The sequence below is a fragment of the Physcomitrium patens genome, chromosome 2 (assembly GCF_059467195.1).
Source record: "Physcomitrium patens ecotype Gransden chromosome 2, ASM5946719v1, whole genome shotgun sequence".
NCBI lineage: Eukaryota > Viridiplantae > Streptophyta > Bryopsida > Funariales > Funariaceae > Physcomitrium > Physcomitrium patens.
The window spans coordinates 12408077-12433320 of NC_143411.1; the positions used below are offsets into that span (position 1 = coordinate 12408077).

The 25244-nt window shown below is 38.1% G+C and overlaps 2 protein-coding genes across 4 annotated transcripts; one reads left to right on the forward strand and one right to left on the reverse strand.

Moving 5' to 3' along the window:
* Positions 1-1922: 1922 nt before the first annotated feature.
* On the reverse strand, positions 1923-11300 carry LOC112279103 (protein ENHANCED DISEASE RESISTANCE 2). Of its 3 annotated transcripts, none has more exons than XM_024513226.3 (23): positions 11153-11300; positions 10441-10664; positions 10010-10084; positions 9685-9738; positions 9363-9428; positions 8960-9027; positions 8518-8612; positions 8202-8294; positions 7912-7964; positions 7540-7643; positions 6935-7030; positions 6722-6786; positions 6440-6511; positions 5918-6070; positions 5229-5539; positions 4881-4944; positions 4314-4483; positions 3986-4105; positions 3719-3769; positions 3348-3491; positions 3014-3109; positions 2724-2825; positions 1923-2521 (listed from the first exon to the last, which is right to left on the reverse strand). In XM_024513226.3, the coding sequence occupies exons 2-23, from the start codon at positions 10588-10590 to the stop codon at positions 2426-2428; spliced, it is 2298 nt and encodes a 765-aa protein (XP_024368994.1). In that variant the 5' UTR covers positions 10591-10664; positions 11153-11300; the 3' UTR covers positions 1923-2425. The 3 variants fall into 3 exon arrangements, with proteins under 3 accessions (XP_024368994.1, XP_090103041.1, XP_090103043.1); XM_090246915.1 differs by having other exon boundaries at positions 10441-10723; positions 11153-11294; XM_090246917.1 differs by lacking the exon at positions 11153-11300 and adding an exon at positions 10978-11039.
* Positions 11301-18705: 7405 nt separating this feature from the next.
* Positions 18706-24238, forward strand: LOC112278705 (receptor-like serine/threonine-protein kinase ALE2). The gene is made up of 9 exons (XM_024512351.3): positions 18706-19269; positions 19451-19681; positions 19885-20205; positions 20556-20615; positions 20827-21198; positions 21346-21615; positions 22006-22386; positions 22736-22979; positions 23403-24238. Exons 2-9 carry the CDS (start codon positions 19603-19605, stop codon positions 24013-24015), a joined length of 2340 nt encoding a protein of 779 aa, XP_024368119.1. The 5' UTR covers positions 18706-19269; positions 19451-19602; the 3' UTR covers positions 24016-24238.
* The last annotated feature ends 1006 nt before the right edge of the window (positions 24239-25244 follow it).

Sequence of the window (25244 nt, forward strand, 5' to 3'; positions counted from 1 at the left end):
ACCAATATATTGCCGTCATGTAGTTGACCTTGTAGAAGTTGAGCTTGTTTTGCTCATCTCTATCAATCACATTTTGCATATGAAAGTGCCAATAGTATTGCTTAAATGTCGCAATAATTTTAGCATCTAATGGCTAGATCTTTGATATGGTATTCAAGGAAAGTGCATAAATGTCAATGTTTGGAATTACACAATTGTTTGTAATATGCAATGGTGCATTATCCATGCGTTTTGATAATCTTTAACTTGTGGCAAGAAAGAAACTTTTCAAACCATATTGTTTGAAAACTCAATTTTTTCTTCAAAGATTGCATCTTTGTAAAGTATCAATTACACTCTTTTATAAGCTCCAATGGCTATATCATATTTGGAGCTTGATGTTGAAGAACCCACAAAGTCAATACTTCTTCAAGTTCTAGAAAGTGAACCATCCTTGGGTGCTTTGCCTAAAGTTGGCCATTGTCCTTTCCTTTATACTCATCACATTTCTTCAAGATTTTGCTAATGTTGACTTATGAGGGTGCTTTCGCTAGGTTAATGTTAGTTTTGGCCTACTCAATAAGGATCATCTATAAGATCAAAGGTTGCACATCCTTTTGTTTACAAATTTGTAGTTGTTGTGCATTGGTGAAGTACAACATTGTTACAATATGCCAGTCAAACATTTTAGTTTAAGAAGATGAATTAGAATGATTTCTTTGTGTATATTGACTAAGTAGTGGAAAAATAAATTATAATATTTATATTAAAAAACAAATTCAATAGAATGGTTTTATCTATATTTATTCTAAGACTAGAATTTCTCTTAAAAATATTTTTAGCTTTATAGTGATATTATTAAAACTAGACTATTAGTGGATTTTTATTTCATCTAATTCTTAGATTAGACAAAGAATATGTCATTGTATTCTTTTGATTATTAATTATATTTTTATAAAGATAAATTGTAGTAGCACATTTAAGCTTGGTAAATTCTATTTTTGGTCTAAATCTCAAAAGAGAACAAGTGTTTGTAGTGCAATTTGTTGAAGTTGTCTCATATTGGCTTTTTTCCATTCATGTAAGATGCTTACAAACTTAGACTGTTGCTTTCTCTAGGTTTTTATTTTATTTTTGATAACTCATTTATTAAATCATAATACAAATCCATTTGAACTAATGGTTCTTGTTTTGTTCTAAGGCTTGATTTTTGTATTTTTAGGATCTTTAGAAGTAAATTGGTTATTAGTAAAAGTCTTTGTTGTAAACAAGACACAATACTCTTTGATGCCATGGATAGTTTTTAGACAAAATTTATACTCTATAAAAAATAGGTTGTAGTCAAGAAAGAAAAATAGAAAAAAAGAAAAACTTTTCTTTTCTTTCTTCAAATATAAAAAGAGGTGTTGATTCTAATAGAGAATTTTAATCTTTTAATTCTAGATTGCCTTTAATTCTTATAGGCAATCTAGAATCTATAATTAGATTGCTATACATTTTAACTTTTATATTTATTTGTTAGGTCTTTTAAACTATTGGCAATTGCTTTATTTAATATCTTAAATTTATTAGATTTTTATTATTTATTTTTAGATTAATTTGCAATATGTTTTAAAAATTATAAGTTTTGATCTTATAAAATCAAAATAAGGTTCTATTATAGTTTACTTTTTTAATGTTTCTTTTTATTTATAGAAAATAAGAAAAGATATTTTGTATTTACATCATTGATATCTTTTTAAATCAATAATAGTTTTATTTTGTTCTGCCTCTTTCTTTTTTTCTTTTTTTGTAATTGCTGAATGTAAGAATGAATTCCGGTTGCAAAAATCAAGAAGAATAATTAGAGTAGAATGTTATAGTTTAATTCAATATTGAAAATTTTAAGCATTAAAGCATCAATAGAGCTGAGGCATTAGGACCTTCGAACAAACATATTCAGATCTGCAAAAAAAGCTTAAAATTAAAAAATAATGTTGAGGATGTGGTCTTCGAGTCACACTTTTTTTTGAAAACATCAAAACTTAAAGCCTAGTTGAAAAAGCTGACCACAAAAAAATTGTTCCTATCAATCTGTTGAGAACAAAAAAAAAAAAAAAAAAAAAAAAAAAAACACACACACAAGGTGCACTTCAGGGTGCCAAACCCATTACCACCGCAGTTTGCTCAACAAGAGCGATCTCTGCTTTATCTCACAGGATTCAACACCTGAAGCAAACTTTCAATGATCCAACTACTGCTTCTTGAACGCCTAATCCTGTAAAGTACCACATTTTGACGTTGTAGACTAAATCTCGATATCGTGATTTCAGACTTTTCAATCAACTCCTGTAATCTTTGGAGATAGAGTGCCTTGACCTATTACCCTCGCATTTGCACTTCTCGGGAATATGTGATATTTGCTCGAGTACAAGGAATATTGTAATACAAAAACTGTGAATCTTCTTCATGGTGCTGGTGGAATCACGGCTTTTGCCATGTCCAAGTTGGAGATCCGAACAGTTCCCAGTAGTTTCTCTGGTAGCTCCTCGTCTGTGTTAGCCTGCCAAGGTACATTCAGTTTCAGATCCAGGCAGATGTTTAGATCATGATGAGAAAGCTTTCACTTCAAGTGCCAGTAAATATGCAGTCTGAGGTGATGAAAGTTGCCACCTCATTTTGTTGACATACGCTCTTTATTACTGATAGGAGCCTTCAAATCATTTTTCTTCGACAATTGGAAAAGGAAAGAGGATCAGAAATACCTGAATGAGGAAGGCCATCTCTAAAACTAACTTTGAAGCATAATTTGCAACAAGATTTACAACTCCTTTTGCAACTGACGATGATCCAATATCAATGTCCATCTGCAGAGAAACATGGGCACCAAACTTTCCATAAAAACTAATCACGATGGTGTTTCCGAATGCTTTTGGTAATTCAATATAAGATATCTATGTGGTCTTCTTCAGTACTGTCTAACGTGAAATTCAATAATTATGATGACGATGATGATGACATACTGCTTCGAAAAAAATGATGTGAAAGTGGTCACCTCCAGGTAATTATCGGAGGAAAAGTAGTTAATGTCCAGAGCCTCTCCCACCAAGCAAGCTGACTTTCCCACACTCTGCTTCACGATCCAAGAGCCCTAAAACGGAAAATATATCCACTCGCTGTTATGCTATGATAGCATGAAGTGATAAAAAAATGAGCTGCCTAAGCAGAAGTCTTCCACTCCGACAAGCATTAATGTTCCAATTGAAATCTAATAAGCATCTACAACGTTTTCTTCGTTTAGCATCATATAACAAGTATCTGAAACATTGGTAGCCTGCAAGTGCATGTCAAGCGTCAAGTACTGAAGTCACTAATTGGGAGTAATGAACCTTGGCAACATGTGGGCAGAGCTTGAAGCGGCTGTTACGATAGTGATCATCACCGCGGACAAAGCCCTCGAGGAGTGGGATATCCTGGAGCAGCTTGTTGGCCATATAGTACAACACCAGGCTGTACGAAGGCGTGCCCGGCACCTACAGTCACCATCACACCTTTAGCCAAATGATGCATTCTACAACTAGTGCAAATAAAACTCGAAGGAATGAGATTCAATGAGTTTATACAATGGATTGAAGCTAAAGAAAAAGTGAAAGATGTTAAGCAATCGAATGGAACTTATACTCATCGCAAATACAACTAGTCACGTACAGATATGTTGACTAGAGATTAAGCAGAAAGCACAGTTCACTGAAGAACTCACTTGAAGATTGATGATCACAAAATACGATTCAGCCACCCTTTGAGCACTAGTCTGCCATCCCCAGTTCCCTCGAAGATCAATAACTACAGGCACAAACTCTCAAGCAAGATCCAAAACAGGCCGCTATCTCCTACTAAAACTGATCATGTATGTCATCTCAATTGAATTTAACTCTTGATTCCATAAGTTTTTGCACGTAGAAGCAATATTGAACGATATCTGTGACGGACATGTGAGGCAAAAAATGTGAACCAAGAGAAGGCAAACCTGCTTAACGAAGAGCTTCTGAATAACACATCCTGCACGGGCAGCTAAATGTTCCTCGCTTCTGTCAGACTTAAACCAGTCTGCCGCTACTAATTGCATCACTGGAGTTCCTGCCTTCACCTGAAAATCATCGCCATACTTAGACAATCCAAAGTTCTAACCTTCGATGGTTCCAAATACATGAATCACAGTAAAGCGTCCATCACATACATAGCATGGCCACAGGGAGAACAACAAAAGAAGAAACCGTACCAATTCCATGTTAATACCACAGCAAGGACCAAAAAACATTTCTTCCGAATTACAAAAATAAGGACTTCGTGGTCACCTTTTTATGGTCCCTAAGGTAGTGTTTCCCGCGAATTAGGAAGGTGCTAGATTCAGCAGTATCCCACGTCATCGTTCCCAACGAGGATTCCCGCTTCATAAACTCCAGGTCACCTTCAGTTGTCCTATCCCTCGTTCCTCCCTGGCTTGCAAACGAAGAATATCTGGGAGCTGATAATTTCCACAGTATACGTGTTAATGCTAAACATAAGATAAAAAAAAGCATCTCAATTTTCCACAGACCGTTGTCTTCGTGCATGTTTCACAACCCAAACTCCTCCCTCCACAAAAAAATTAAGAAAGAAAAGAAGAAGAAGAAGAAGAAGAAGCAAAGAGTAGCTAGAGTAACTATTCTCAAATGCGAATGCAAGATCACTTTCATATGCTGGAAGAAAGCTGTATCAGATTAATTGGATTCTACAGCTGAAGAGAGTATCAAGACGTGGAACTGCAGCATGCAACAAATGAACCGCGTAGAAACTCGGAAACTAATTACACCTGAATAGTATGTTGAAAAACCAAATCAACGACGAACATTAGCTTTGAGCTTTGGGGTATGTTACAGAACCTCCAGTAAGGTCTTGAATTCGCTTGACTAAGGTTGAAGCCTTCGACACGGCCTTCTGGGGAGTCTGCACCAGTATATAACTGTTAGAAGGTGACGCTTAACAACCATGAAAATCGATAAGATGTTCAAAGACATCATGGAGGATTAAATCAAGAAGCACGTGTCATCAACGTTACTGTTTTTCATTTGAACATGTGAACTGAAATGAAGCGATCTACAAAGATCGTTGAATCGACATTCCTTGGGTAGGTAATTACACGAGCTACCAGAACCATAGGTGAAAATCTCTAACAGTAGCAACCCAAAACCACGCAACAAAATAATTTATGAAATGTTAGTAAACCATACATAGTTGCGTGGTTCATATTGCTCTTCATCCATGGATGAACCTTCAACTTCATCGGAAGACATAAGCTCGGACTGAGATTCACGTTTCCAGGATAAAGGCTCCTCAGCATCAAAAAACTCATCATCAGCAACCTGGAGGAATTTGCTTTCTGATTCTTCAAGAGTTGATTGGTTTGTTAACTTGTTCGAGAGTGTATTCGCAAATTCTTGTTGGGACTGTGCGCGTTCAAAGATACTTTCCTCATTTTCGCGGCGTTCAGTTTTCAAAGGAACTGGTGGTCTCTCCTTCACCTTGAACAGCTCACGAATCGCTGATGTAATATGCAAACAAAGTTTAGTACAGTGAAATCGTGAAAAAACGGACATCATCTTGCTAACCTCAAAATAAGGCTAAAACAAAACATTCACATAATCTTACAACCTACTCGTATTCAAGAGTTTTAAGATCTTTTGTCATCCCTGCACAGATGAATTGAAACAATTATATTTCGATCTTAGTGGAGGTACAGTCCGTCAAGTGTGGTTTCTTCACAAACATGACATGTACACAGAGTTTGTTAATGTTTTCCATGAACGGTTGAGAATTCCTTAACAATTAGCTTCGATCCTTGAGACATATTAGCAAACCATTTGCTTCATGGATCTGAATATTACTTCAATCCAAAAGTTGAACAGGTGCAAGCAACAACCTGCAATTCGCTCAAGCATGAGAAGTGACATATTCCGGTTGCGAGACTTTCTCCAAAAGTATCCCCTCCAATCTACTTTCATTATGTGCTTCACCATTGATCGATTAACCTCCGCATTCTTCCCCGTCAAAGGTGATATTACGTAGCCCCCACCTTCGCAAGCATCAAGAAGAAGTTAACTTACTCCAGCATCTCAGAAAAATGATCATGGTCAACTGATGATGAATGCCACCAAAGGAATAATTATGTGTAGTTCTCTGATTATTCAAAGCACAATACTTCAGAACTATTGTGTATAAACTCATCGAAAAGCAGAGAAAATCTTACCAAGTTTTGAATCATGTTCATATTAGTTATTAGATCTACAACATGTTCTTAAGATTCACCTCTAACAAACGTAATCTTATGATTTAGATGTCTGAAATGCATCACTTCGAATGAAATCGAGGTAAAATTTTGGCAGTATTCTACATCCGCTGATCCCTGCTAATACTGAAATTTTGGAGGAGCTTCAGAACTCACTTAGTACATAAGCCCGCGTGAATTTCTTGCTGGGAGGACACTTGGGATGCTTGATGGACCTGTAGAGTATTACTGTCATGCAAATTCAGAAAATATTCAGCTCTATCAAAAATGTTCGGTGCAAAGTACCTCGAAAACATAGAATACCACGCGAAACTTTTCAATCCCAAGAAAATTGACTTTCAAACTCAAGCCAAACGCCACTTGCTGTAACTACTTGGAGAAACAAGACTGTTTCAACTAAAAGTTCTAACTACCCCAAAATACCCTAAAATAGCATACCATAGGTGCCGTCATCGTCTCGGCGCCAGTAACGCTCGAACACCAAATCCCGAGGCTTCATGCGCCTGCACTACTTCCAAACAGATTACACATTTTACCATAGCCTTAACAACCGAAACGTACTAATCCAAAAACTATGAATTCCTCCAAGGGACGGTTGTTTGAATTTCAAAGAACTCAACTTCTGCTATTGTGATGTAGAAGGTGACTCACCAAGGAAGCCATTTAGAGTGGAATTGTTTGTGAACAATGTCCATATGCCCATGCACGTGATCTATGATTTGGCCTTGGTGGAAGCAAAAATCCCACCTGCAAAAGATATCATTTTTTTGCTTCTATTACGAATCTAGATCCAAAGTATGACGTAAAATGATATGTAAATTCTACAATTACAAGACAAATTTGACTAACAGACGAGCAATGAATTCACCCTCACTATCACAGTTCGACAACTTAATTAGACCAAAAAACTTGAGTTGAGCAAAATTTTCGAGAGCAAAATTTTGAAGTTATGGTATTTTGGGCAATCAAGTCAAACTAGATGCACAACATAAACTTCTCGTTGACCAGTAACAATTAGCTATTATTTTGAACACAAATTAAAGCAACCCGAAATAAATAATTTAACAGTCGAACTATTCAAGAAGGAAGAAAGGAAAAGAAAAGGGAAAATAAATAAATAAATAACACACATACACACACACGCAAACACCATGTCAGTGAGTATTCCACGTAAGCCCATCCGCAGAACTTCCTAAAACTTTCAAAAACAGAAATCACAGTGTGAAATGTGCAGGAGAAATCTGTGATAAGCTTACTCAGCTCGTGAAGGCCCCAAGGCCATGACTGTATCAAAGACAGTTGCAGGGATAGCATCCACAACGCCCACTGCCATGAGAGCTGGAGGAGTTCCCCCGCGGATCTGATGAACATGCAAGTTTGAGTCGTTGGACAGATTCCGTAGGGTACGATAATGCCAGTTTTAAAGCATTCAGATGTAGAGTTAAAATCCTAAATGGTTCTATAAGCGGACTGGCTGATAATCTTTTTAAAAGGATGTATTTACAAAGTGCTCTGCAATCGCGTAACGAATTCCAGTGAGCGCATATGGCTTTGGAAATAATACGAGCCTGTTTATGGTCAATTAAGGTGATTAAGATGTTTTAATACTGGCAGAACTCGTGGGGTACCTTATCTTTAATACTATCGTCGCACTCGGCAGTTTCCTCAAAAAAACGTAGACCTGAATCATGAAATAAATTCTTAGCATATGTCGAGGAGCGACGTTGTCAAATATCTGCGTGCCTACTCGGTAATAATTCACACTAGTAAAACCCTAAGCTTCTGGTCAGGCAAATTCACAAAAGAACCGGCTATCCTCCCACCCCAGATACAATTAAAGATGCGAGCATCTCTGCACTTGTTCTCATTGAAAAGAGTAAGCCAACCATGGCAAGATCAAGAGAAGAAATTTGCGTACCATTTTTGCATCCAAAAATTTCCCAGGGAGAGGACGCAACCACATCTGGTGAAGCATCTTTTGCTAGTAGCGCACCAGTCCAATTTGGCATCTCTGTATGACCCACGATTTCTTTGAAATGAAAAGGAATGTTAAACCTGTAATGTGACGAAGCCTTCCATCACATTACCGCCACAGCTGATTTTAAGGAAACAGAGCTGTAAGCGAGCAACCACCTCTTTGACACCGGCTCAAAGATTACGATTTGACCAGTGCTGGCATCTCATAGTCATCAAATTAAAATGTTGTAAATTAAACGAAGTAGTCGGTACCGCACCTGATTGCAATTCGGCGGTAAGTTCCTCTCCGTCCAAGTTATCAAAATTTCCGGACACATCCGGGACCGGTCCACTTCCTTTCCTCCCCGAGCGCCTGCAACATTTCTCAGTGTTTTAGAAGGCAAATACTAACACTGTTAACAGAAATGGAAAAGACTGAGACATACAGATAAAACCATATGATGTGGAATTCATTTCGCAATCATGTCACCAAAAAGGCTCCCTATGCATATTTGAGACGAAACAGGTCCAGGTGCAGGTGGGGGACCAGCAGCATCGTCATATCCCTAGGACTGCTTTTGAACAAACTGACTATATTTTGTCCTCGTTGAAAGTTATTGAAGACACGAGTAAAATGTGCTAGATTATTGTCAAAAGGATTAGAGTTTTATTTCTAAAATAGCCTAGACATTACAACTTTTAAGTTTCGAATGGCTTCACCTAAGGTTTGGACGGCGTTTTCGTCCTGGAGCTGGAATGAAAGTTTTATTGATACCAGGTGGCTGTGCCTGCATGAAACCTGAAAACTCAGAAGGTGTATGGATGAAATTGAAGATTTGGTCAATGACCGCTATAGGAGATATAATTTGAAGTTGTGACGCTGTTCACAATCTCGGATATGAAAGTATCAATAACTGGAATCATGCGATACTCTTGTTGATAGTTGGTGAACCCAGTTTCTCATAATTTCAATTGGAAATCTCTCTTCTTCAAGAACTCCCGTAATGATCCAGTAACACAGCATGAAATATAAAGCAATCCGTAAGCTGCAAGGATCTTCACATGAACTGCTCAGCCAAAGCGCAGTTTAGCACAAAACCCAATTACTTGAAAAGTTTCGTACCCTTTCTGCAGCATTCCTGAAAGCTTGCATCCATCTGGCAGCATCTTCAGCATTCTGAACTCCAAACTACACATATTGCAGGTGACATCTGAGTCCTAGTGTAGAAATAGTAATCATAAATTATGAAAGTACGAATCTCTTAATCACTGTATCAATTTATTAGATTCATTATCTCTTCAACACATCTCTTTGCCTAGGTCCTGTAATTTCTCGACAGCCCATCCACTTAGCCAGCAAACAGAACAACCTTTTGAACGTTATTTGTTGCTAAGGAAGAGAAGCAGGGGATGTTGACTAAAAACATTGCAGCTATTCTTCTTACCTTAAGTTTGGCTTCAGAAGCATGAGGGTCGTGCACGGAAAATACAAAGAAAACCTGCACATATCAGCAGTGCCAGGTGAATACATCTGCCAATATCCAAAGAAGACTTTAAAACGTATGTATTTCAAGATTCTATCATACAGAAAGTTCCTTCGACCGGTTTGGACAAATTCTTAGAGCCCAGTACTGGTTCCGATTGCCTTAAGAATCCTAAGTTACGGTTGTGAAGATTTGAAAGCATCCACAGACAACCGAACAGAGTGAGATTTTTCACTATCCCATACGACTCTAATATAAAATACGAGGCAAGTTGCGAAAATCTCACTCGACCAAGGACGATTTCACGGCCGTGGTCGGTAACTCTAGTGCCCAGGTCGATGATGCCTGATCTCAATGGACTCTGCAGACAACATAGAACTCAGACCCAAATCATTAATGACCATTGACATCATGTACTACAAGGTAATGTAAAAACCTCAACAAATTTGAAGAGTTTTAAATTCACAAGGCCTAAACATACAATCATATAGAGCCGCATCATACATTGCATTGACACCCCGCAACAGATGATTACAAACATCACATTACGAACAAAGAGGATGTGAAATTCGCGAATCATATTCTACAGCTGGTGCCCCCTAACTCCAGGTTGGTCTCCGCAAATCAAGCGTCACTCAGAATGCAAAAGACTTCAGCGATTAGCTACAAAGAAAAAATGAAATAAAACAGGATAAAATAAAAAATGAAGTGAAGTACCTCGTCCTTAGCTCTAGATTTATCCTTGAAAGCGCTCGCTCTATTGCCCACAAGAACCAGGTATCTTTTCCGGGGGTGATTTAATCGTAACTTAGAGGGGTTTAAAATATACACCCAACCCTCCATTCTCATCATGCCATTATTCTCCATACCTTCCCTCTCCAAATTCGATTCTCAGATTTCCTTCAACCCCAACACTACTATTGCGTTCACGAGTCCTCCCTCTATGGAAGCCCACTCATATGCGCCACGGTTAGCCTTGGAGGAGGAGGCAAACTGTCAACTGTGCCGAAACAAAACAACGTGAATACCAATGAACACAGAATCCAATGGACTCAATGACACTAAACAAGGATGCAGACCATTAAGGAAAAAGCTCTAGAGTGTCGGTTTTGATTGCATCACAGCAATAAGAACATAGAATACGCTCTCTCTATACCCAAAAGTTGTACACATCCTGCGAAGACGTATCTACAGAACTTGTAAAGATCCTTTCGCTGGACACTTTGACAGCAACACATAGGCAGAGGAAAGAACCGGAGTGTTCAGCATCGAATGCACGGGCAATCTGAGAGTCATCCGGTGAGGAAGGCATTCAACCCTAACAATGAATCCCAAATTTCTGCATTACCGAGACTGGGTTCACGAATTATTTTTTAAAAAAACAAGACCAGCCACAAAAAGAAGCACCAATGTCTCAATCAAAACCCACCTCGAAATCTCGGCTCAGTTAAGGTCCACTGGGTACCTAAAGCTCGATTAGATTGTACACTTGGGTACACTTTTCTTGAGAATCAGATTCCTACGACGGAGAATATGCGCACGCCGAGACGGGAAAATGGTGAAGCTCTCTCGCAAGAATGGAGGCTTCAGAGCTCGAAACTGCAGAGCGACGAATTCAAAAAGAGGAGTGGCTGGCATGGGACGCCCCCCCTGAGGTGGGTGTGACAAGTCAGCTATTCCCACGTGGATTCCGTGAACGGCTCCTCCTCTTGACACGTGTCGAACCGCCTTTACTGTGGGTGTGTACTGTTGGTGCAGGGTTGGTTCATTATCCTGTGACAACGAAGCTTGGACGAAGCTAGATCTCGAGCCGAGCTGGCCCCCGAACCTGATCTGGGGTCTTTAGGTCCCGGATAGTAACTGCGCCCACATACACACATAATTTTGTTGAGTATGTATGTGGGCATTTGTTCAACTGGCTATTTTATGAAGAAAAATCAATGAAATTAGTAGTTTTTATTTAGAAACATTGTTACAAAAGTAACATTTGCAATCCTGACATTTTCCAGAGTCGTTGTTTGCAGTAATCAGAAATCTCATGTAACCATGGCAAAGTTTGAGCGGTCTTCTGTGATTATTTATTTTCTTTTAAGATACTTTCTATTAAAATAAAATAAAAAAATTAGAGTATTTTTCCCATCAATGAATAAATTTCTCTAGGAAATTACGAATAAAATTTTAAATTTCTCAAAATAATATAGAAAATTAAGAGGAATTTAAACTCAAGAAGCCCACTTTGAAAAGTTATTGTACAAAAGTCTTTTAAAGGTTCCTTGCTTGGTGAAGAAAAATTCTCTTGTGAAAGTCTTAATTTTTGAAGATGGTAAACAATGAAAAAAAGTTATGGGAATGGATTGAACCATGCCTTTTATTATAAGTTATAATATATTAATTCTTATCTTGATTCTGGCAATTATGACAAACACTAAAATAATAATTTCTCATTATTTATGGGCATTCATATAATTTCAAAAATTCAACCTTCTAACTTTTTATCAAACCACCTCTTGAAGTGAATCCACCACAAATTTAGACAACACTATTCCTGCCACGCAAGAAAAAAACACATTTCACCTCATATTTTTATATTGGATTTTTTTAGCTGTTTGTTTGTTTGTTTGTTTGTTTGTTTGTTTGTTTTGTGAAAAAGATAAACTCAACAAAATGAGATTCCTTGATTTCAACCAGTCAAATGATTTAAAAGTTGTGACCTCTCTCACCTTCTTCCCAAACCCACTTGTCCAACAAGACATGAAAAGATCTGTAGAACACACACAATGTTGGAAGATTTCAGCCCAAGTTCACAAAGAAAGCCGTGAAACAAACCCCAATCGAAATGAGAAAGCATGTATGTAAACAAGCTTGAGCTCTCACCTCACCCTTTCGGCGGTCACCAAACAGCAGTAGCAGCAGCAGATTGTGGTGCTCTCGCATCAGGGATGAGGAGAAGTCCCTGCACTCCCGAATCATGCCCATCGTCCTTTCTCGTCGTGGTGGTGCGTTGTCGGCAGTGCTTCCTGGATATGCTTTCCCAGTGCCGCACAAGCACTCAACAGTCCAAGGATAGCATCGCTACACGCACAGACAGCCAGACTCTCTCCCTCACACACACACACACACACAGTGTGCCTGACGCACCACACCAGGCCTGCGGCGCTGGGCTTTGCACGATTCAGGTGCCAGACAGGTCAGTCAGGCTCCTGCGATGAGCACGAGAACGCACTCTTTTCGTCGCACCTGGAACACACCTGCTGATCGCTTCTTTCCTCCAGCTGTTACTACTGCTGCGGCTGCTAACAGTGGCCAGAGCGGCACCCAGTTGGTGTCTCGCCGACTGATCTGGCGCTTCCTCGGAGCCGACGACTCATCTGGATCAAAGGGACGCGTGGTACGAGTGCAGTATCCTGACTGTCAACCCAATCTATCCTCCTCTTCTGTCATGTTCGGCGCCGCCAGTTTCAGTACCCTAAACCCGCCGCGGCATTCTCTGGGTTGGAAACGGTCCCCAATGCAACAATCGGTGCAATTGCTTGAGCTTACTGTTGCATGCTAAAGCCATCTGCTGTGCCTCCATGGCACCATCTGCCCAGCTTGTGCTTGAGCTCAGTTGTGGTTAAGTCCAAACCTTTGAACCATTGCAATGTTTCGGATGTTTGTAATGATGATAATAATAATAATAATAATAAGTATTATTGTGTTGATGAGGTGCTATGATTCTGCACACAAGAGGTCATGCAGCCAAGCAGTTCAGCGGAAACCATAGATGAAGAAGGGCCCCTCGTTGTGAACTATGTGACAGACGAGCATTGAACAAGATTTTGATGAAATACGAATGCTTCTGTGTCACAAAATATGCCTCCTTTATTCCTGAATGTTTTACTTTTTACTTTTTACTTTCTCTTATCGTGTGTGTGCTCTGATCGTTCTGAAAGCCTATGTTTCATTAGTTTCATGATAACATCTTTGACCATATTAACATATTAGAAAAATCAAAATACTTAAACGGCTAACAATGTGTGCATGTGAAATACAACTCAATATATGCAGTTTCCTTTACAATCCAATATCAGAACACTTGATAAACATGACTTTTACAATCTGTGTTAATATATGTATGTATGTATGTATGTATGTAACTAACTAAACAAATAAAACGTATTGTGAAGAACAATTCAACAAGAAAATACGATTTTTTTTAATCTACAAAAATACACAAATTTGTATTGGCTTGTAAAAAATTCAGATTTCAAGACAAACAAAATAAAAAATATAATCGTGTATAAAAATATTAAAAAATTATTTATTTCAAAATGATTTCATATATACCTAATTGAATAGACAAGCTTTTTTTTCACCTCACAATATATGTATTAAGTGATTTTTAAGTTGAATTTTTACAATGTATTTTTATGACATGCATGATTGCTTCTAACATGTTGTGTGTATTTTACATTGTCTTTATTCTTTTAGTATCAAAGTCTCAATCAGCATAGCTAGAGCAGCCATTTCATATAATGACTATACATGTGCATGTTTGTATGTATGTATGCATTAAACTAACACCATGATACTCTAATTTTTTTTGAATATATGGGTTCATATGAGATATGTGATGGTTGAATATACTGATCATTTAAAACTCAATTTTTTAGTTCAATTATTAATCATTTACAAAAAAAAAAAAAGTTGTTCTCAATGAAAAAAACAGTTGTGACAAGCTCACCTATCCATTTTGAAGTTGGAATTGTTTGTTGATTTACATAAAAACAACATATTTTAACTGCAGTAAAAACATCATTTGATACAATGAGCACATTCTTACTATGAATCACAATTTGCATTGCGCATGCCATAGATAAAACTCAATATTTATAGACTTTTCTGAGAGAGAAGCTATTTGTAAATAATGCACAAGGTGTGTGTATATGTATATATGTGTGAATATACATGCATATATATATATATATATATATGTGTGTGTGTGTGTATGTAACAAATTAAGTAGATGATTTTTCAGAGGGTATATTTGATAAACTGCATAAATACAGATATAAGTAGGACATCAGACACAATGAGTTCTGAAGGTGTTTGCAGATGTACTGATGATTGTGCAAAAAACTAGTAATGGATGTAAGAAATTCAAATAAAATTGCCCAATTATTATTCTATGAAAACAAATCATGAAAAAATAAGTTGGATTTTAAATTTTATTTGTGAAACTATTACTTAGATTTTACATAAATCATTTTGGTACACTTAAAACCATGAAAGAGGAGCAGAATTTGATGTGATTCACAATGTTTTTAGAAGTTGTTGTGCATTACACTTAAAATTTTCATTCGGTTCACATAGCAAGTAATTTTATTATTTCTTATTAAAACTATAAGTAAAAAAATGAAATTGAAAAAAAAAAAAAGCATGCATACACATATTTATAACTTTAAAAAATAATAAAATAAAATAAACTCCACAAGACCGTAAATAAATTTGGTAAAATCGAAAAAAATGAGAATTTCTAAAAAGAAGTCTTGCAACGGTTTTGAAAGCAGATCAATAATAAATTGTGACAGCTGATTATTGCATTGGTTGATTTAAGTTAAATTTAATTTGGCAACCAAAAAAAATGATAAAATTATATTTAGAAATAAAATAATTGCCTGTTAAGAAAACAAAGCAGAAAAAGGCATTCATATTGAATTTGTGTTGATCTCTGATGTAAAATGGCCAGTCCACTAACGTGATTTTAAGTTAGCATTCATATTTTGTAATGAATTCAACTGTTAATTATATTTCAGTAGCTTTTTCAGTTGATTGTATAAAAAAACAAGAATAAAAAATTAAAAAATATTGCATTGAAATAAAATTAAAAACGAAATTATTTAATTTTGAGTCGTAGGGTGCCATACTTAATCAACTGCTAAAACAACTAACTTCTATTCCTTATCCAGAAACTATACTTGATGAATTTTGACAAGATAAAGTGTTTAAAACAGCATAGAGGCATAAAAATAACATAGTTAATCAACACACAACAATTACTGAAAATTTAGATGACAGCATTATTATCATTATTATTATTATTATTGATTTACCCACATTCACATAACTTGCATTTAGTGAAATATTGGTGTGTCCTCAGTTTTGACTAGTGTCATTTTTTCCAGAATAATTGGCTTCTTGAGTTCCACTTCTTATTTGCCACATGCCATCAAAACAAAGCATAGTTTTTTGGCTTTTGATTTACTTTAATTCATTAAGGCACCTTTAAATTAAAAAGGCATTAGTTCTCACATACCAAACAAGATGGCACAAGAGTGATTAAATGGAGAAGGTGAGGGTCTTGCCTCCTTTTAAAGCCAAAAGAACACATGGCTATTTCTAAATAACACCTTTAAGGGGACAAATATATATATATATATATATATAAATTCACACACACACACACACACATGAGTGTATACATGTACATATATCATAATGGTGGTTATTTGTGGAAGACTTGGAAGCTTCTAATACATCCACATAAGGGCCTCTTTTCTTTTGGTATCTGTTCTGGAACTTTCTCCCATGAGAATTTGATTTTTAATTTGGAAAGTAGAGGAGTAGATCCCTTGGCTAGATATTCTGTAAATCTTTTATGTGTTGACTTGGGTCTTGGGGAGTGACAAAAAGGATGCATAGATATTAGTTGAGGGGCTAAGAGATGAGGTTTGGTGGTACTAATTGCCCATCACTTTGAGAAAATCTTAAAGAAGTGGCTTCATTTTGAAAATGTATGTATATTAATTGGATGTTTGCTAATGTATAATTGGTGTTTCTATGTGCTTGTTGTTGCTTGATACAATGAAGTCCATCTCTTGAACCATCTTTAATTATGTGAGTTGAAATTCTCATGAAAGTTGAAGGGATCTATATATATATATATATATATATATGTATATATGTATTTGTGTCTTTTCATATGTTTGTATATACAAATTTAGAACCCACTTTCAATACAAACATACTGCATGACTGAAATTTAGAATTCCCAATAAGTATACAACCAACATATTGTGAGAAAACATCATAAATTGTGGCCAAAAACATTATGTATGTATGTATGTGTATATATATATATATATATATATAAAAGATTTATTTCCCCAACTAAACACAAAGTTTGAAGTTTCATCAAACAGTTTGGAAATAATATATATTTTAAATCACAAAAAGTGGCTAATAAAAATTGTTATAACATACACACACACACACACACACACACATATATATATATATATATACTGTTTAACTAAGCTTTCAGTGTTCTACTTTTTGTCCTTTTCAAGAATCATTTCACCAAATCAATAAAGAATGTTGCAACTCAATCCTAAAGGAATATTCACTTGGGGCCATGAACCCAATTTTGTTTTTGAGTTTGTTGTTTGTTTTTTTTTTCTCGCTTTCTTCCTTCACCCAAGGTTGGACTCTGAGTCCTCAACTATTTGTTAGGAGGAAGAAAGAAAAAAGAAAGAAAAATAAATAAAGTAAAAGGCGCGGTCTCATCCCAAAACATGTTGCAACTTGATGTCTGTCCCAGAAAGGAGAATAATTGAATTGGGGTGTGTGTGGGGGGGGGGGGATGGGATGGGATGGGGTCGTGAATGAACGAGCGGAGCTCCCAAAACGGCTCTTGTAACGGGGAACGCCTTTTTCAAAAGGGGAACAGCTTTTCTTTACAGATATGCCAGAAAGCGTTTTTCCTACTTTAAAGAGCTCCCCTGCCCCCCCTTTGCTTGGGAACAAAACGGGACACTGACTTTCTGAAAGGTTGGGAACAGACGTTCCCGTTTGGTCAAGTCATGGCTCGGGTCAATCCCCAGACCCGACCCGGCCCCGCCACTCCCCCCCTCCGCAGTGGAACTGTTCCCGCCTGGCCCGCGATTGGGACAATAGGGTGCGAAGACTGCCAGGAAAGGTGACGAAGACGGAGGGGGGAGGGGGGGGTGGAAAGGGGAATTAAGAGAGAGGGGGGGATTTGGTGGAGGTGGTAACGATGGTTACTTTGGATGGCTGCGATGATTGACCTTGTTGACAATGCCACGCCCGATCATTGCCCGCCCGCTTGGAGCCTTGCTTGCTTGCCCTGCTACATATCAATATTGGCGCGTACCAAGCACATTTGAAGTTGCTCTTCTTATCTTCAATTTTTGCTTGTTTGTTTTTTTGAAAATTTCGCTACCTTCTTGCAGCTCCTGTCGCTGAGTAGTAGTTCGAAATAGAGAAGTCCACGAGAGCCGGAGCGAATCGAGCGTCACAACTCTGTCGAGAGTGATAGGTTTCAGAGACATTGTGCAGATTCGGGTGAGGATGTGGATGTTTTTGTTTTAGAGGAAGAGAAGGTGGTGGTGGTAAGGTTGATATGGTGGAGACACTTCGTGAAGAGTGATCCGTGGTTCAGTTCTTTCGCGTAGAGGAGCTGTCATTGTTTAGATACGTGTTCTCTGCGGAAGGCATGGCGAGTAGGCAGTGATGGAGGATGGTTTTTGTCTCAGAGTGATCAAGTGATGGCGACGCTTGTTTTTCTTGAGGAAGTATGCGCTGATAGTGATTTCCGAAGTGGATTTGGATAGCGGTACCGTGAGAATCGGTTAATGCCGTTTTAAAGTTTTTATCTGGAGAGGTGAAGTTGGAGTGGAATGCAAGAGGGAGGGGTGTTGCATAGTTGTCTTTGGAGAGTGAAATAATTTCATTATTGTTTTTTCTTTTCGAGTGCAGTAGGTTGATCTGTTTGATACATTCAGAGACGCGACAGTATTGTGTTATTGCTCAAAGCGCACTAGTTTTTGTTTTTATCGTAGTACAGGGTGAGGAGAGAAGGAACAAATATGTGCATAACTTTGCATCACAAGCACGCCTGTCAACTGGAGGAACAGTATGCGTCTTGTTCGGAACCTTTCGAACTAGCATCTCCATACTACATGATTTCTCACTTCATGTAGTGGTCGTCGTAGGCGTGCGAAGCCTTGTGTGCATCGCGAAGTACAGAGCGACAAGCGAAGGAGTTTCGTGGTTGCATATTATTCACCCCTACTTGCTGTTTCTACCTGTAGCATTACGTCACTTTGCGGCAGTACTTGGAGGAGCAGGGTGCTGTAGCGCATTTAGAGTTCCAACAATTCAGTGAATTGGTCGGGGGACCTTCGTGAGGGTTTAATTTTTTTTTACACTCTTTACCTGTGGGGGAATTCGGAGAGGATAGCATGCACTGTAGCTCTGTCTGCTCTCGCCCCGAGATCATGGCCATGGTGATTGTGTAGGGGTCGTTGCAGATTGATGTAATGGTCGTGGATTATCATCCACCTCTGGCCTTGACACTGTACTCTGTCTTGGATGCGGTGACGTTGGTCTCGATCGCAGCATTGTAGTAACCTATAATTTACCAAGCGTGGAATTGAAAGTCCAATAACTGGTTTCCATGCATGAAGCCCGTTCACACTGAACCTCCAAAACCTGTGAGATTGTCCGGATGCAGAACGTCATGGTGCATGGGTGCAGAAGTTGGCGGTAAGTAGGGCCTTTACATAAGGACATTTAGTGATGCGAAGAATGTCGTTGACATGAGTGCTCAGTGTTTTTCTTGCAAGCTACGAGGTCGGAACTGATCCTCGAAATAGTAGCTTTTGCTTCAGCGGTCTTGATGCATATTTAAGGTTCCAATTGACCTTTGACTCGAAGAGACTGTCAGTCTTTCAGCTGAATGTCTGGTGGTGCGAGAGACATATCAAGCCCATAATCTCCATCAAGTAATAAACGATGCTCAGCTGAAACAGAGACAAATTTCAGTAGCCTTTACTAGGCTGCCCTCACTAGTATTCATGGTTTTAAGAGTCTGGCAAAATGCGCAGCAATCTCTGCAGTTTTGCAGGGTTGCTGCCTGTGCTACTGCTGGCAGCAACCCTTGGAAGCTTTGGCTATGGTGAGTGGCTTTTGCTCTGAAAATTTATATGTGCGTTCATAATGAAAATTGTCCGGACTCCTCTCGATATCCCAAATGAAAACACATCTGTGTACGTTATTGTTGCTACATGATATTCATATCTATAATGTCAAGATGAAATTTGTCTGCTTGTCTATCTGCTAAAATCCACGTCTGATCACTACCTTATATCTGTCACGCAGATGTGGCGGAGGAGAAATCTGGCTGCCACTTAGATTCCCCGTGCATGGTCCAGGGCAGGTTAGCGGAAGTACTGCTTCCTCGTCGAACTTTGTGGACCAGAAAGCTCCCCTTAGATGACTATTTCTTACTCCACTTCGCTAAAAGACGACCTTATACGACCTCTGCAGCAACGAATGAGCAGAATTCTGCTGATGAATTCCTACGTTCGACAGACCTCGCTGCTCCAAGGGGATCTTTGGTTGCATCTGCTATGGCCGCCCCTTTAGGAAGTTTTTCTCAAAACAGTCCAGAGGAGTCTCACCTACAAGCCCCTTCAATAGGTGAGTTCACAGTGTTTGGGCCTGTATGTGTTGTGTTGTACATTTGATCAGCTAGATTTATGAAAGTCACTTCCTTTCACTCTTACAGGCCTGAACTTAAAAGATAGTCTCGCTTTTCCTATTTGATGTTTAATTCTTCACTATCAGTTTAAAGTTTTTATGTAGATGTGTTAATTTGTTCATGTTCATGCTCTGTTCTTCTTTTGGGTGTTACTTTGTGGCACTAATTGCTCATGCTGTGTATGTCCTCTTATCCGTTGTTTGCAACCTTGAACAAAGGATATATTTCTAAATTCTGCGGAACATTACCATTCTAGCTCTCTGACGCTGCTTCGTTCGTCTGTATACAGCCCCTTCGCCACTTGAACCTGTTGTCCCCCCATCACCACTGAATTTCAGCTTTCCTGAAGGTGGCGCTTCTGTAATATCATTCGATTTAGACCAGATCTCTTGTTGCTCCTTGTTTCTCATTATGTTTCACCTCGTATTGCCCTGTCATTATTTTTCCAGCCTTGTGTCTTGTTGACATATTCTTGGATTTGGATTCGGATGCGAAGGTTATGTCATAAGGATGCGCCGATGGTAAACAAAACCTCACAACAGTTCATATTGTTTTAACAGATTGCCGCCAAGTTTGTCCAGATGGCTACACTTATACACCACCAGGGGCCCCATCATGTGGTTGTGTCATCCCCATGCACGCACAGTTTCGGCTTGGAATCCAGTTGGAGACGCTTTTTCCTCTAGTGTCTGAGCTGGCTGCGGAGCTTGCTGATGGATTGTTTTTACGAACCAGTCAAGTCCGTATTGTAGGGGCCAATGCTGTTGAGTCAAACCAGGATGAAACCGACGTGAGTGCAGACTTTGTGCCATTGGACTCGAAGTTCGATAACACCACAGCTCATCTGCTTGCCTCTCGCTTGTGGAGTGGTCAAGTTCCACTGAACAAGACTCTTTTTGGAACCTACTCCGTCATTTTTGTCGATTACCCAGGTAATTCTATACACGTCCGATTTCTTTCTAACATTCAGAACCTACTTTAAGATCATATGTAGATGTTTCCAGTTTTACAAACTGCTTCACACTTTGGCGGCCTTTTTTATCTGGGGCTGATGCATGTTGATTTTTTGACTTGTGTAGGTCTTCCTCCTCCTCCACCCCCCCAGTTCCCAGGAAATATTGTTTCACCGCCAAGTCCGGCCAACCAACTTCCATCTGGATTGGATCCAAGTAATAAATATCACAAGCTCAGCTCGGGGCTCATCACCGTGATTGCTCTGGCATCGTCTATGGGCATACTGTTGCTGATTGGTTTTGTGTGGCTCATTCGTCTACGTCGCAGCTTTAACCGGAAATCTTCACCTTCCGATGTTGGCCCTTTTCATGCATATTTCAATCCTAAAATTGAAGGTGTGCAATTGATTCAGTTGAGAAAGATTTTTTTATTTTTTATATTTCTTTAGTAGTATTTAAGTCATATTTTTCTATTTTACAAATTTGTAAGATGTATGTCATTTGTCACCCAGTTATCAGTTAGTCTTGCTGCTTCGCTCCGTTAATCCATCATAGAGCATGATGATCAACGTCCGATCCCGTGCTTTCTTTTTTAGTGCCTCGTAGGTTCTCTAAATCATGGTCATCTATAATCCATGTACTTAGTTTAGGCCAGTTCTTCACCAACCTGTTGTCCAATCGCTTGGCGTCATATGTTCTATGCAAAGCTGTTGCTTGAAAAAATCCATCAAGACCTTCAATGTTTTCATGCTTGACATTCAATGCTTTCTGCGTTCATTTCTGCAGGTTCATTATTGTCAGGAAGTATGGCGAGTTCTATAACAGTTTCTTACATATCTAACGTCGAAAACTACACCGGCACTGCCAAGACCTTTAGTATATCAGAAATGGAAAGGGCAACAGACAACTTCAGACCAGATAACGTAATTGGTGAAGGGGGCTTTGGAAGAGTTTATCAAGGGGTGCTGGACAGTGGTATTGAAGTGGCTGTCAAAGTACTGACAAGGGATGATCATCAGGGTGGTCGTGAATTTATTGCTGAGGTAGAAATGTTGAGCAGATTACATCATCGAAACCTTGTGAAGCTAATTGGCATCTGCACCGAGAAAATTCGGTGTTTGGTTTATGAACTCATCACGAATGGCAGTGTGGAATCTCATGTGCATGGTACGTACTTCTGTTCATTGGTGCCCACTACTGGACTTCATTTGTGTGGAGTCCTCTTCGATGATTAGATTTATATGTGAGTCTGAATCATCTCATTATTCAAGGGATTGTTTCCATTTATGTGCTGAAGCATAGCTACGCAGATAAGACAATTCATCCTTTGAAATCTTCCTTCAGTATAGTCAACGTTCAGTTGTTTGTCCATTATTGTTTGCGCTTCATCAATGTACTAATGAATTAGTTATTTATGTTCTTATATCTGTAGAGTTTTACCGCAATTTTGATGTACATGGTAAGAATCACAAAAGTTTTTTCGTAGTTTATGAACGTTTGATTTCTCTATCTGCAGGTTCAGACAAATACACAGATCCTCTCAGCTGGGAAGCGCGCGTTAAAATTGCTTTAGGATCTGCTCGTGGGCTGGCATACCTACATGAGGATTCTCAGCCCAGGGTAATTCACAGAGACTTTAAAGGAAGCAATATTCTACTAGAAAACGATTACACTCCTAAAGTATCTGATTTCGGTCTAGCGAAATCGGCATCTGAGGGTGGCAAGGAACACATTTCTACTCGAGTAATGGGCACGTTCGGGTAAGTCTACCATTTTCTTATTGCGTAACGAGAAAATCAAGTATATATATATATATATATATATATATATATATATATGTGTCTGTGTGTGTGTGTGTGCGCGCGCGCTAGTGCTGCAGTCCCTTGGTTTTATCCCCAGGAAATCACAAGTGTCTCGGTTTTTAATCCTTAAGCCACTACGGTTAATACTGAAGTTCTGCTGCTTAGCTGCCATTAAGCTTACCCTTCTTGTCAGAATCACATGTTCTTCCAGTGATCTCTGTAGCCTTAGTTGAGTAAGTGAATTTGTTTTTTGTGTCAATCTGCATATTTGTAGTGGAATGTTCTCTTGTATTCTCGTTTCTTCTATTTTTTAGATATCTTTGGCTGGACCGCTAGCGTTGTTACTTGATTCCTGCACTTACTGATTGATTTCTACTGCAGGTATGTGGCCCCTGAATACGCAATGACAGGGCATCTACTTGTGAAGAGTGATGTTTACAGTTACGGAGTAGTGCTTCTAGAGCTCCTCTCTGGACGGAAACCTGTAGATATGTCTCAACCACCTGGTCAAGAAAATCTAGTCACATGGGCTCGCCCACTTCTTACAACCAAGGATGGGATCGAGCAGCTTGTTGATCCTTATCTTAGAGACGACTTTCAATTCGACAACTTTGCCAAGGTGGCTGCTATAGCCTCCATGTGTGTACAACCGGAAGTATCCAATCGACCGTTTATGGGCGAGATCGTGCAGGCCTTGAAACTTGTGTATAATGAATTAGAAGCTAATGATGTTGGGCGCGGAAGAGGAACAGTATCGCCTACTTCTGACTTGGTCGAAACACAAAATTCACAGTTTCTCCATGACTCCTCGTTTATAAGTATTGATTATGTCTCGGGACCCCTCGAGTCCTTGGATTTTGAACAGCGAAAGCCTGTCTCTGCTTCAGGTGTTGAATCTGGCTCTGAACGGTTCTTCCGACAACTTTCAAGTTCATTTAGACGGTACAGTGCTTCAGCTCCACCAAAGGCGTCTTCACTACCAAGAGCTCCTTAGTCTGGAACGGGAAATCCCCAAGGCGGGAAGCATGAGTGACCAGTGTATTATTTACTGAGATCCTTAAATGTGGGAATTTTTTTCATGTTAGGCGTTAGGATTGTGAAGGCTGTTGCGACTTTACATTATTGGCTCCTGCCATGCCAATTTGTATATTATCCTCGTCTCATCTATTAGACTTGAGTCACATAATTTTCGTGATTCGGTATCATTCACTTTTTCAGCCTCCGTCCATTGCTATGCACAGATGCATGTGTTCCATGGGTGGCATGCTGAAGTTCTCTTAGCTCTGAAATCATACAAATGTTGTATGTATGATACCACACTCCACTTAGTTAGTCGCATATGTACCTTCTGAATAGGTTTAATTGGGATACAACATAGTGATGCCAAAAAGATCATTTGAATTAATGGCATCTTACCATGAAACTCGTTCGTATAGTACTCAAAGTTCGAAATACCATGAAAAATCTAATTTACTTTCGAATTGTACATGACATCAATTTAAAATTACTATGTGATAAATAAAAGAAAGAATTGTTAATAATTGAGTGCATGGCAAGGAAGAGTATTGCCCTTGAATTAAGATATTACTTAATTATACACATATGTATGAACATTTTATTTAAAACCGTCTGTTAATAACATGAAGATAAAATCAAATGAATCGTATTATTATGAAATATACATCTAGTTAAATCTACATTACTTATTCTTGACTTTGTCCCAAAGAACTTGGTACCTTAAGGATATCATCAAATATAATTATTAATAAAAAAAAGTGATTTTGGTCTTTGTACAAGGCAAATTGATACAAATTTTATTAGATTGTAGATATGTGATGTAATTTTACTGAAAATATTTAGATTGTAATTTAAAGTGAAAGGATTTTTTTAAACTAAAATTATTATTTTAAGTAGTAATTAAGAAGTAAATATTATAAATGATTTAGTCAAAAGATGTCATGTTAGTAATAGATATTTTTATTAATTTCAAATAAAAAATATATTAATTCTTAGATATATATTGTAGATTTTTGTTTTTTAAATATAATGTTTTATAATTTTATTATAAATATAATGCTAATTAACTTGAATAGACTTTTTATTTATTTAAAAAATAAATATAATTTAAATAAATTATTTTTTATTATAAAATTATAAATTAACTTATATATGATGAAACTAATAAAATAAATTTCTTGATTTCTTATTATAGAAATTAAACAA